This window comes from Hibiscus syriacus, unplaced genomic scaffold, assembly GCF_006381635.1.
Source record: "Hibiscus syriacus cultivar Baekdansim isolate YM2019G1 unplaced genomic scaffold, ASM638163v2 tig00110206_pilon, whole genome shotgun sequence".
NCBI lineage: Eukaryota > Viridiplantae > Streptophyta > Magnoliopsida > Malvales > Malvaceae > Hibiscus > Hibiscus syriacus.
Window position 1 is genome coordinate 124,702 of NW_024062627.1, and position 13,564 is coordinate 138,265.

The following is a 13,564-nucleotide window of genomic DNA, read 5'->3' on the forward strand; positions in this document are numbered from 1 at the left end:
TAGAACATTTCAGTGTCAAGTGTGAACACTTTTCTACTGAGGTGATTCTGGGTACTACTGATGTGGAAAACTATTCCTAAGGATGTTATTTTAATCATTTCCCAAGACTTGTTCAAATTTGAAACCTTGAAAACTCCTTACGGCTGGCAATGGCAGAAGGTTTAATCCCAATACAAGATTTTGCTTTTTTGACTTTGGGAGACTTAGAATTTAGAAATATGGAGAACCCTTTAAAAAGGATGCCACAATTTCGATCTCAATTTTCAAAGGATCCTTAAGATACATGAAAAATGTTTAAAAATTCAAAACATACACACACATATCTCTATTTGATGTTTACATTCGAATTCGAGTAATATAAGATTTCACTATTCCGTACTTGTATGCTGTTCTTTTTCGGGAAAGTGGAACAAAAAGATGGGAATTTGGATGCTCAGTTTCATTATCTTTTTCAGGTTCATTGGTAAATTCACAGTTGATGGAACGTTAACCAATTTCTTGAGCCATTGCAATATAAGTTGAAGACAGTTAAACAACTCTAAGATTCAAGCTCAGGTTGAAATGAAAATGGTTAAAACAGATGAATATGTTTTCATGGTTCTTATGATCGGATCTCTAGTATTACTCGGAACAGTTCAACCACAACCAAGAGCTCAAATAGTGAACATGACATGCGCCTCTCGAGAGGAGAATAACAGAACTCAATTCGTTCCCAATTTCATTCTTGTAATGGAGGAAATCAATGATCTTATGCGTCAGTTCGGTTGGGGAACCGCAGTTACTGGTTCAGGGCCTGATGCTAACTATGGCCTAGCTCAGTGTTATGGGGATCTATCTTTGACCGACTGTCCATTGTGTTTTGCGGAGGGGCGTGATGTTCTTCCTCAATGCTTTCCGAACACTGGTGGCCGAGTTTTCCTCGATGGGTGCTTCATGAGATCTGACAACTATAGCTTCTATGATGAGTACTTGGGACCGTATGACAAGGTTGTGTGCGGGAATACAAGCCGCAAGGGATCAAATTTTCAAGCATCAGCTAGAGAAGCAGTGTCGCGGGCGGTGACTACTGCACTTAATAATGGAGGGCATTATGCTAAGGCTCAGGTGGCGCGGTCGGCATTAAATGAGACTGCTTATGTTTTGGTTAATTGTTGGAGGACATTGAACCGGAGTGCTTGTGAAGCATGTTATGAGAATGCTTCGGCTGCTTTGTTAAGGTGCTTGCCATGGTCAGAGGGGCGGGCACTCTACACTGGCTGCTTCATGATATACTCTGATATAGATTTCCTCAATAAAGAACCTGGAAATGGAAGTTCAAGAGGTAAAACAAATTTTAGCTTCTTTCATCTATTCTACACATTAAAAAAATGTTAATCAAATGTGACTTGTATTCATGATTTTGCAGGAACCATTATAATTATAGTTGTTTCCACTGTCAGTTCCCTTGTTGTTTTGGCTGTTCTTGCAGCTATTGGAGCTTATATCTGGAAGCGCAGATACATACAAAAGAAAAGAGGTAGTAAAAAGCTTACCTACTGAATCATATGTTTAGTTCAATTTGTTCATGCAGTCACCTCGACTGTACAATTTGAATTCTGACATTTTGCAACTCGTTTCTCTTTCTGTTACACTAAAGAAGCAAAAGAACAAACGTCATAGAATGTCATCTAAAATTTTCAATTACACGGAATTGTTATGATTTTCTACCTGGAAATGTGGTGAACCTTGTCTTTGTTGCTAAAATGTTTCTGAATTCCAGATCAAAATGATGCAGAACAGTGGGTGAAAGTCCTTCGTGACAGTAGCTTAAATTTCAAATACTCCACACTCGAGAAGGCAACAGGATCGTTTGACGAGGTGAACAAGCTCGGACAAGGAGGATTTGGGACAGTTTATAAGGTAGTTTTTCCACCAGTTCCCACTGCACTTTAGTCATTTAACCGGTATGCTATGGTTAGTGATTTTTTGTCATCTGTAGGGGGCTCTACCTGATGGAAGAGAGATAGCTGTCAAGAGACTTTTCTATAACAATCGACATCGAGCCGCAGACTTCTACAATGAAATCAATATGATAAGCAGTGTGGAGCATAAAAACCTGGTGAGAATTTTGGGATGTAGTTGTTCTGGACCCGAAAGTCTTCTCGTCTACGAGTTCCTTCCTAATAAGAGCCTCGATTCATTCATCTTTGGTAAACACCGATATTTACTTCCAACATCGATAGCAAAGCTTAAACCGATACTGATATATCACTAACAGCTTTTTACTAACCTCCCCAAAAAATAAACAGATCCCAGCAGAGGTAAAGAACTTACCTGGGAAAAGAGATACCAAATTATCATCGGGACTGTAGAAGGTTTAGTCTATCTTCACGAGAACCCCACAAACAAAATCATTCACAGGGATATAAAAGCTAGCAATATCCTGTTGGATTTAAAGTTTCGTGCCAAAATTGCTGATTTTGGTTTGGCGAGGGCTTTCGATGAAGATCGGAGTCATATCAGCACTGCTGTTGCTGGAACACTGTAAGCATCATCTTGGTTTAGCATAGTTGAAAGCTTCTCATGTTCGAATTTGTAATTTCTACTTTTACGACCCACAGAGGTTACATGGCTCCAGAATATCTAGCCAATGGCCAGTTAACGGACAAGGCCGATGTCTATAGTTTCGGTGTGCTTTTACTAGAGATGGTAACCGGAAAGCAAAACAATGGAAGCAGAGACACGGATTACTCAGACAGCATAATTGCAGTTGTAAGCTTCAGACAATCCCTCCTAAAGTTTTCCCACATTAATCATGACTTTAAATAAAGCTGATTTCCATTTTTAATTCTTTTTCATATTTTTTTTGTTTAAATAGGCATGGAATCACTTTCAATCAGGGACTGCAGAGGAGATTTATGATCAGAATATAATGCCAAAAGATAACGATCAATGTAGCGGTGTCAAGAATCAGATATACAGAGTATTGCATATCGGGCTTCTTTGCACTCAAGAGAATCGATCACTAAGACCGTCCATGTCAAAGGTACTACAGATGCTAATCAAGAAAGACGAAGACCTCCCCGCACCGACGAGTCCTCCTTTCATGGATGATCAGACCATGGAATTCAATGACACGAGCGAGAATGAAAACTATCCGCTTAATGCAGGTGGTACTAATTCGGTTGCCACTGTCGATCACAGTTCCTTTCACCCAAGATGATGTTTAAAGTCGGACGAAGGTGAAAGAGTATATTCTTACTTAGGGTAGAACTCAGTTTTGGCAACAGAAAAATCTTCAGATTTCGTGTGGGTCAAGCATCTTGAGCAAACATATGCAGACACTAGGTAGAATGAATGCTTTACTCTCACAATTCTACATCAAATTATTGTAAATTCTATGTAAATTTTGTTGATATGATACTCTCGGACCCATCTCATTTTCTTAAATATTCATAGCATATCACCTTCCAAATTGTTCATTTTACAATCTCTGCAAAATAGGCTTCTTAAAAATAATAATAGAAACATTTTCTTATCGCACTGACACTAAAACCACACATAATGATGACATTAACTCAAAATAAAGTTTACATACAAAATGTGTCATTTACGAAAAACTATGTTTCGTTATCATAAACATAGGAAATTGTACAATGTTACCTATCGATAAATTCACCTTAGCTTATGGAGTAAGAAACGTTTTATGACATACCAATATCTTCACGAAGAATGAGGTAAAGGTGGGAAATCAATGTCTTGTTCAATCTAACATTAAAGGTTATATAGATGAAATTTGGTGTGACAAAGTTGTACTGCATGCAACTTAGTTTGGGGATGCTCGTGACAGTTTGATAAAAATACAATATATTATGGACACCTCAACCATTATACCATTGTTCACAGAGGGAGATGTTTACCTTAACTGCCCTTGCATTGCACCTAAAGATATATAGAATGACCAATTTAAATTAAGGAATTTTTGTATGACGGTCAAGGCTAAAACAAAGATGCCGAATGAACTTTTCAATAAACGCTCATAATTTGACGGACAAGATCATTAAGAATCAAGATATCAGACAACATTCGTTCATTCTTTTTCATCCCTCCCTATGCTTGTAAACGAACCGAACGTTATGTGAATCGTTCGGCGGGAAGTTCGTTTATGTTCATTTATTTATTAAACGAACGAACATGAACAAGATTTTGTGTTTATTTAACTAAATGAACGAACACGGACAGAGGACTTGTTCGTTCATTTACGTTCGTGAACGTTTAGTAATATGTTCGTTTATATTCATTCATTTATGTTCGTTTATGTGTGTTTATTTATGTTTAGCCAAACTTCTCTAGACCCATTTAAAATATTAAAACCTAATAAATTTTAATTTGATACCCATAAATATTTTAAATTTCAATTAATTTTAAATACAAATAAAAAAAGCCCAAAACAATTATAATCCTAAAATTATTAGGAAAGAAAAAAACATATTTTCATTTATGTTCGTTTATGTTCATTTACTGTGTTCGTCTACGTACGTTAGTTTGTGTTTGTTTACGTTCATTTATTATGTTCATTTATGTTCGTTTAAATGAACAAATATGAACAAGAAATTTTTTGTTAGTTTATGTTCGTGTTCGTTCATTAGTTCGATTAAAGTTAAATGAACGAACTCGAACATACTCCGTTCGATTCGTTTACAAGCCTACAACCCTACCCAACAACGAAAATATGTGATTCTAGGATTTTACTCAATTTTTCCCTACTATTGATGTTCAACAATGTATTAGAAAAGAATCATCCTATGAAGATGAAATTTATTATTAATAACAAGAATCATATTAAAATATATAAATTCACATAAATCTTTAGACACTTCGTCTTCTAAAACAATTGTACTTTGTTGATTCTGAAAATTTTAATTGAGTTTTTTTTGACGTATAAATATGGACACTATCGTATATAATTTATACCATAATGTCAAAAAATATCCTCAATATTTGATTTAAATGCCATCCAGCTCAGTTGGTAGAGCACAAGTCTCTTAACCTTGGGGTCGTGAGATCAAATCCCACGAAGGGCATTTCGTAATTCGGAGGTCTCTTACGGAAGCTGCTCTCAACCTGACGTTGGGGGCAGCCTACTATCCTACCTCCCCTTACCCTATTACATATGGGAATAAAGGTCAGTTAATTTAATTTTTATTGGGGGACAAAATACTCAACAACAAAAAAAATGAGAACTTAGTAACCATTTAATTAAATATTATAAACATTATTTGCTATTATACCATAATTTAAAACATATAATTAAAAAACATCAATGATTCCTTTTATAAATATCTCTGAGAAATTTTTATTTTCAAGATTTTCATCTCAATTTTACTTTGAAATGTCTTTCTAATTAGACATCCGTCCATCTTTGTTCAAAGTTTTCGTCTAAATTTATACTAGCAAATTATGTACATAAATAAAATACAAATATGTTATATTAAACTACAAATGAAGGCGATTATAGATATAGCTAACATACATAGAAATGATCCTCGTTTAAATCCAGGCAAAAGCTGGAGAAAAAAACACACAAGGGTTGATGTACATTTATGAGAAATTAGAATTTGGTGCTCAGACTTGATCTAAAAAGATTTGGAAGGTTTCGGATGGTTTCCAGTGGCGCTTTCTTTGATTTATAAACCAGTTGTTGATCTGCTTCTGGTCCAGTCCCGTTGTTTCAGCCAATGCTTTCTTATCATCTTCCTTCAACCACAAATATTATTATATGTTACGGATCCCACAAATTTATTATTTTTTGATCGAACATTAATCTCGACGTTACCGTTGGATATGGCCAATAGTTGTGAACGTTCCACCACTCTAACAATGTTTGTCTTGCTTCTTTCGGCAGTTTGACTTTCTTCTGCTTCTTCTTTGAGAACTCCATCTTCAAGCGGCTAATATGATTCCCAAATCTACGCAAAAGATGATCTTTCAGACCTGCTTCACCTTCGCCTCCGCTAACATCTTCGTCCGATGATTCAGCACCATCATCTGGTCAAACGTAGACAATAACTCGTCGACTAGACAAGACGATAGTGTAAAGGGAGTGACCGAAAGGCAAAAACATAATACTTAGGGTAAAGAAAAAAACACCCACAGTGTCTGGTCATGTCTACTGTCAGTTTCACTAGACATGTCAGTCCAGCCAATCCATCCCTAATAAATACACCCAGAGTGCCTGAAAGCTAGTATATTATTACTGGATACCCCAGCGAATCCAACTTTATATTAATTATATCACCCTCCAATAATAAAAAGCTTAATTTATCCAATAAATGTCATCCTCAAGACTGGAGATAAAACCTGGACCACTATGGCAGGTAGATTATGCAGACACGTGTGTAGAGACATGGAACCCACCATGGAAAGCGCAGTTAAAAGATAAAGGGTGCGTTGAAGAATTGAATGATAAATATGTTTTCTGGGCGTTCCACACCTGATTCTGCGGCGGAATCCACGAGAGTCCATGTGAAAATACTCCCCCAAACACCTGCTCTCCTCCCTCTGCTCTGCTCTGCTCTGCTCAACTCGTCTTTCTCTTTCCACGATAATAATACTAATAATCTATTCTTGCTAGGGTTTAGGGTTCCCTGAAAAGCTTGTTTTATCCTAAAATGCACCCCTATAAACATCATTCTGATTTTATTTACTCATACTACTAAATTCTAAAATTTATATATAGTTATATTATAATGTATTAAAAAATCGAATCGTATAATGTACGATGATGCAAGCTCAAAACTTGTACGAAGGAGAAACCTAGTATATCTTTTATTATTTTATCACACATCATGAAGATTAGGCACGGCTCTCGACAAGCAAAAGTTTTGAACCCATAAACAATTCAGCAAAATGCAGCAGGAAAAAGAATTTATTTACCCGTTGGAATAATGTTTAGAAAAATATCTGTAGTCCATCGTGAACGGCAGGAAATATGCATACAAGTATGTCCAATGAATTTTTTGGAATAACACAAGCACATCTCCAGATGTGCTGCAAGAAATTCCACATGAAAAAACAAACTACAAAAGGTAAATCTACTGTATTATCTAAGACAGAAGCGGAGGGATAATTCTATGAACAAAGGGAACCATGATTTGGTGATCATGTAATGGCTGCACGGTTGCAGAAAACAAATGCTTAGACAAACAATGAGGTCCTACAACTCAAGCAGCCTGTAGGTCGATTTTAACAAATCTCTGAATAAGATACAGGCATGAATGGACCGAGAGGGACGGTGGGAGCAGTATCCCACTGAAAATTCAAATTATTATATATTTTTAATTTTTTTATGTATATTTTATTTATAATATGTTTTCTCCATCTAATATAATAGTTTGAGCCCGTTCCCGGATACATGTATGTCTCCAAGACAAATATGTACAACTTTTGAAGGTTTTTCCTTGTGTTTACAGGGATTTTGAAAGATCGTGTCCTTATACCCAAGTAGGACAAACGTGTCAACTTGGGACACCGGAGAGCAAGAAAAAAGAAGACCCCTTGGGGTAAAAATGACATAAGATGCTGTACAAAAACGTTCAATCACCTCAAACAACTGGCCCCTAGGCATAGGTTTCTGTATAATCTAAGGCATTGCAAAAAAGATGAAATAGTTGAACGCACAGGTGAGAGTCTATCAAGCAACTATTTCGCATGTCACTCAGCTCTGAAACGTCAATTCATAATCTCAAAGAAACCCCAAAAGTTGTTAACTTTCGTTTTCTTTATGACTAACGGCAAAAAAATGAAGATAAAATAGAAACTAACATGAAAAAGTAAAGAAGACTGTCATCAACAGGCAAATGCAAGACCCTGATTGCACTGGAGAAAAGAAGATCAATCACTAATCCACCCTAACTATGAGGAACCTAAGACACGAGTGTTTGACTAAACAAGAAAAAGGGTCTACATCATCTCTAGGGTTTCTCCTGTTTTTGTTGGTGGTAATATCGTATTATTGAAACACTCGAAAGATTTATCCTTTTTGAACCAATTAATGGATTCTTTAGCAGAAAATTATATAATGATGGGCTCAACGATCTAAATTATCATTCACCAATAACCTACAAAACCCAAGTTTTCCCTGCCAATTGCAGGGATTCAAGCCAGGTTTTTATAGACTGGTTTTAGCTTTATTCAGATCTTTGGGGGGTAAATTTTCTAGGGTAATTGGAGCACATAATGAAGGCATGGAAAGAGAAATAGAAGAAGACATAGAAAAGAACAAAAACCAAGAATCTAAAGATTGAACAAAGAATAAAGAAATCCAAAAGAAATAACACTCTAATACTCTGAATGTGGGAAAGAAAGGGACTGACCAGAAGGGCCTGCAATGTAGGCACCCCTGCAGAGATTTCGAAGCTGCGTCTCAATCTTGTTTAGAAAAGTGGTCGCTTCCTCGAAAGGCCTTGAAAGATCAGATTTGTATTTCACCAACACATCATAGTAAGTTTCCTGAACAAGTCAAACCCCAGATCATCATTTACATAATGAAAATCGATAAGCAAAAGTAAGATTCAAAGCTCACAAAGAGCGAAAGAAACCATGAACTCGTCGAGCTCAGGATCGGCTCCCAAGCAAGTACGCACTATATCCCGCTTGTTAACATCGGTCACCGTCAGAAGTTCGTCTAATATCCTCGCCATCTCCGGTGGTGCTCCGACCTAAAATAAAAAAAGATAGGCTAAAAAGAGCTTAGAACAATATTCAAAACAAAGTTCCAGCATACTGCATACACTTATTTGATGAAATATTTCATGAGATAATTCTGATGAAATTATGGATTTGATCGAGTTAGAGAGCTTCTTTAAGAAGGGATGGATCTTGAAATTGAAGAAAAAACACAGTGCGAACTTGTTCGATAGCAGAAACCTTCGTAAACCCTCATTAATGACGGAAATTTAAAACACGACTAACAAAACAACTGTAGCAAATTCTACACCTGATGTATGTTCTTGCACATATCACCTACAGTACTGTTTTACATCCTATTTAATGAAGCTATAGTGAAAAAGGAAGAAAGAAAAAGCTTGAAATTCTTTTAAACCCTGCATTTTTCCAGTGAATTGTTTGCACCAGAAATAGAAAAAACAAAGAAAACCCTTTTAGTAATTTCAGTTACTTCCACCTTCTGGCAATCAATATAAGCCTCAAGCAAACGAGGATAATAAGGGTGAGAAGCGATTTTCGCTTTGATCACGTTTGAAATGTCCACTTCTCGTTGAATTTTAGGGGTGATAGAAGTGGCTTCGGAGATGGCGGAGGCGAGGGAGATTAACTCGTCGGATCCAAACGCCGGAACCCGATCGGATAAACAAAGCCGGGCCTGATAATCGGATGGAAGGATCATGTTCTCCGGTGACATTAAGGCGTTGTCAACGTGCTGATCTCCGGTGGAGTAAAATCCGTACATTTCATCCATGAAAGACGTCACTTGAAAAAAAACCAGTAACGAAATGAGGAGAACTTAATGAATTTTAAAAGATTAAAAGGGTTGAAGATAATGGTTCTGGCTGGATCTTGGCTAAGAATTTGCCTTTATTATTATTATTTTAAACTTTAAAAGGTAAAACTGGAAGATTGAATTTGGTGGAATTGCAGTGGCAACAAAGAACTGATAGTGGGATGGGAAGTGCATTTTTGAAAGGAAAGTAACTACGTCAGATTTTCTTATCTATTTATATTACGAGATAAAATCTGATTACATAGTATATTTTTTAATTTAATATAAATTTAAAATTACTGGAGGAATGACTTAATTCAATTTATCTCAATGATTAAAATAATTGTTATTATTTTTAAATATCACGAGTTTGAGCATCATCGATTGTTAGGAATGTTTAATGAGTTGAGGAGTTCGAACTCGACTCGATACCTTAACGAGTTGAGTCTAGCAAAATCCAATTAGATTCGATAAATTCACAAGCATCTCGTTAATTTTTTTTTAATAATTATCTTAAAAATTTATTTCATTCAAAAAATTACAAATTTACTAATAGATAATAAAAAATGATAAATTACTAATATATTAATTTTCTAATAAACATAAAAAAATATTAAATTATTAATTACTATTTTACTACACTCAAATCAAATCCTATTTTTTATTTTAATTTATTTGTAGATTTTTTCCTTGAAATTTAGACTTTTAAAATACTTCATATACTCTTTTGATATTTTTTTGATCAAATTTATTAATTTATGTTTATATTAAATTTTGTATAGTGCATTAGTATATTTTACTTATAATTAATAAAATAGGGTAAAAATTTCAGTGAGTTTAACGAGCATCGAGCTTAACGAGGCGAACAATGAGCAACGAGCTTAACGAGCAACAAGTTTTTTTAACGAGCATGAGTGAAGCAAAATTTTAACGAGTAACGAGTCGAGTAACAAACTTTTTTAACGAGCACGAGTCGAGCACAACCTAACTCGCGATCGACTCGCTCGATATGCATCCCTAGCGACTGCAAAAGTGATTAAGCGTTCATTGTCAAATGATTAAGATTATTTAGAACATATATCACTTTGTAATCACATTTAACTAACTATATTTGTATAAACTTTAAAATATATATATATATATATATATATATATATATATAAGTATAAATAGATCTTAATTCTTATATTATTATTCGGTAAATGATAATTTGATTGATAAATTATTAAACTTTTTTCCTTTTAAATAATAATTTATTTAATAATTAAACACATGTTTAATAGAATTTATATATTTATTAATTATTATTTAATAATTATTAATACTAAAATATTTTAAAGAATATATTTTGTTAAATAAAATATTGATATATGATACAAATGATATCTCATTTATAAGATATTATTTTTGTTAAGTTCAAGCTATTAAAATTTATAAAATAGTCCCAGACTATAGGATATTATTGTATTGAGCCATGTGATTATTAAAAGTTACAAGATGATTACTTAACTATTAATATGTTCTAAATTCGTATTTTTCCGTTAAAAAATAACAATTGTATGAGTTGGACGTTCACTTGTTGACTATAATATGATAACATTTGATCACAAAACCATTTGAGTTGTATTTTGTGGATTGACTTTATATTTATATTATGTCGTTAAGTTAGTGCCTTAAATATTATTTTGTCGAACCAATGCTTGAAATCAACAGTGGTGCCAATATATATTATTAAAATATAAAATCATATATTTGTTAGATAATTTAGTATTCAGTTAAGACGACAATCAAAATTTTAACAGAAAAACAAATGAGATTGGAACATATAAAACGTGAGATAATCATTTTATAACTTTTAATAATTAAGGGATTCAACAAAAAAAAATCCTATAATTAATGGATCATTTTGATAAAACAAGGTCTTATAATCAATAATCATTTATATACTTAACCTTAAATATTTTAAATTATACAATTAAAATTTCAAATTAAATTTAGTTTCACCTATTAACGATTATCATCAATTGAAAATTAAAAGATTATCTTTAATTATAAAATACAATAAATACTTTTATAAGGATATTGCTATCTTTTCACACTTTTACCTATCACTAAATATAACTACTAAAGATTCATTACTGAAATTCGAACATATAATTAAAAAAATTATGCATAAGTCTTTTGCAATTCAATCTATAATTTTTTATACTAATTTATTTCATAAAGGAAATTGTTTATATAAAACATTTCTTTTTCTCAATGTGTATTTTTAAGGTATTTGTTTCAGTTCTTTTTTCACTTAATTTAATAATACTATCATTAAAAATGATAATTTGATGTTGCTTAATTTAATAATATTTTTGTAGAGTTTATGTTTATCTATATTTATGATAAGTTTATTTATTTATTTATTTTTATGATACTATTCTTTTATTATTATGATAATTTGATATTTCGTGTTGTATTTATCACGACACAACTTTTTATTAAGACATGAAGGTAATCGATAGTTGTTATTTTTTTATTTTTTTAAGATAAAGCATATATTCAATCAAATGCTTTGATTTTAATTTTTTTAATAGTCTGTAAATTTTCATATTGAGTTTGCATTGACATTATTATATTTTAACTCTTTAATTTAATGAAAATTCAACTTTTACTCATAAAGAAATTGCATTTAAATTAAAGTATAATATATATATATTTATAAAAGCTATAATAGTGAATAATTAAATTATTTTTAATATAAAAATAATTTTCTTATAGAATAATTTATTAAAAACAAGTATTATTCACACGTGTATATATGTGTCTTAAAGAATAATATCATCTATATGTAAAATATCAATTGAGTCGTGAGTTTTTTTTTTACGTATAACCACATATTCAATTTATCAAATGACCTCAATGGTTAAAATTCAAAAATCTTGTACAAAATATATGTACATTATTAATAGGTTAATAAAATTCTTAAAAAAAGACTATCATATAATGCCTATGGACTATTAAAAAATAATTATAGTGATTTAGGGTAAATTAAAATCTAAAAAGTTTCAATCTTAATTACCTATACTTGTGATAACTTTAGACAGACGAATTAAACCGTTTATTTAATTTCTTACAACACTATCCGTATAAAGACACTAAATATCAATATACCATACACATAATTGTACCATGTAGGGATGGCAAAAGAACCTGAATTCGACGGGGAAAATTAAAAATCGAATTAAAAGGGGACGGGGAAAACCGTTTATGTTAAACGGGGACGGGGAAAACTGTTTATGTTAAACGGGGACGGAGACGGATTTAGTAATTCCCGCCTCGATTACCCGATTATCCGGCCCGATAAATATTTAAAATAATAATTATATATATATATATAATATTAATAAATTTAAATTAAATTAAAAATATATATATATATATATATATATATAATATTTATATATATTTAATTTAAATATATATACCCGGCCCGATACCCGTTTAAATAATCGTTTATACTAAACGGGGATACCCGTTTCCCCACGGTTTTCCCCAATTACCCGATGAAAATCCCTATTTAAATCTCCGCAGTTTTTTAAATGAGAACGGGTACAAATTTTTTAAACGAGGACGAGAACCAATACCCGACCCGTTGCTATCCCTAGTACCATGGCGAGAAACTTTTGTGCCTAATCATACAGAGCTCGGGAAAACTGACGGCATTAATTGTAGCATGGCAGAACCAACACTTTCACGGCAGCGGCATATGCAAGGGAATTGCGGCCCCTTGATAATAACATTGTGGTTACCAAATTTTCGACACTTTTACGACAATACAGCATTGCAGACTATAATGGAAAATTTAAAACTAATAATAAGATTACGAATGTTTAAGGAGCTAGCCATTAACGTCAAAGAGAATCGGCTGGTTTTGCTTACATCTCCGTAAACCCTAAAATATATTTTAAAAAATACTTTTAAAATGTATTTTTTAATATTTTTATCAATAATAAATTTTAAATAACAATGAGTCATAGTTAAAAATATTAATAAAAAAGTCAGTAAAAACAGTTTTTATGAGATAGATGAAATATTAAG

General features: G+C 32.8%; 2 protein-coding genes across 2 annotated transcripts; one reads left to right on the forward strand and one right to left on the reverse strand.

Annotated features, from left to right (window-relative positions):
• Positions 1–529: 529 nt before the first annotated feature.
• On the forward strand, positions 530–3,292 carry LOC120219345 (cysteine-rich receptor-like protein kinase 2). Its single transcript, XM_039216158.1, has 7 exons — positions 530–1,321; positions 1,406–1,516; positions 1,760–1,899; positions 1,979–2,189; positions 2,289–2,523; positions 2,601–2,751; positions 2,858–3,292. The coding sequence occupies exons 1-7, from the start codon at positions 562–564 to the stop codon at positions 3,200–3,202; spliced, it is 1,953 nt and encodes a 650-aa protein (XP_039072089.1). The 5' UTR covers positions 530–561; the 3' UTR covers positions 3,203–3,292.
• A 2,312-nt stretch (positions 3,293–5,604) lies between these two features.
• Positions 5,605–9,498, reverse strand: LOC120219217 (homeobox protein knotted-1-like 6). Its single transcript, XM_039216063.1, has 5 exons — positions 9,164–9,498; positions 8,580–8,699; positions 8,355–8,490; positions 5,816–6,027; positions 5,605–5,736 (listed from the first exon to the last, which is right to left on the reverse strand). The coding sequence occupies exons 1-5, from the start codon at positions 9,455–9,457 to the stop codon at positions 5,605–5,607; spliced, it is 894 nt and encodes a 297-aa protein (XP_039071994.1). The 5' UTR covers positions 9,458–9,498.
• Between the last annotated feature and the right edge of the window lie 4,066 nt (positions 9,499–13,564).

Bases quoted from the DNA above. Each gene is read 5' to 3' on its own strand.
- LOC120219345 (XM_039216158.1), top strand. From the start codon at position 562: ATGAAAATGGTTAAAACAGATGAATATGTTTTCATGGTTCTTATGATC. The intron at 1,517-1,759 runs GTAGTAAAAAGC...TCTGAATTCCAG, and splicing joins ATACATACAAAAGAAAAGAG to ATCAAAATGATGCAGAACAG. The intron at 2,190-2,288 runs GTAAACACCGAT...AAAAATAAACAG, and splicing joins CCTCGATTCATTCATCTTTG to ATCCCAGCAGAGGTAAAGAA.
- LOC120219217 (XM_039216063.1), bottom strand. From the start codon at position 9,457: ATGGATGAAATGTACGGATTTTACTCCACCGGAGATCAGCACGTTGAC. The intron at 8,491-8,579 runs GTTTCTTTCGCT...TGACTTGTTCAG, and splicing joins CTGAGCTCGACGAGTTCATG to GAAACTTACTATGATGTGTT. The intron at 6,028-8,354 runs GTCAGTCCCTTT...ACGTTTGACCAG, and splicing joins CTACATTGCAGGCCCTTCTG to ATGATGGTGCTGAATCATCG.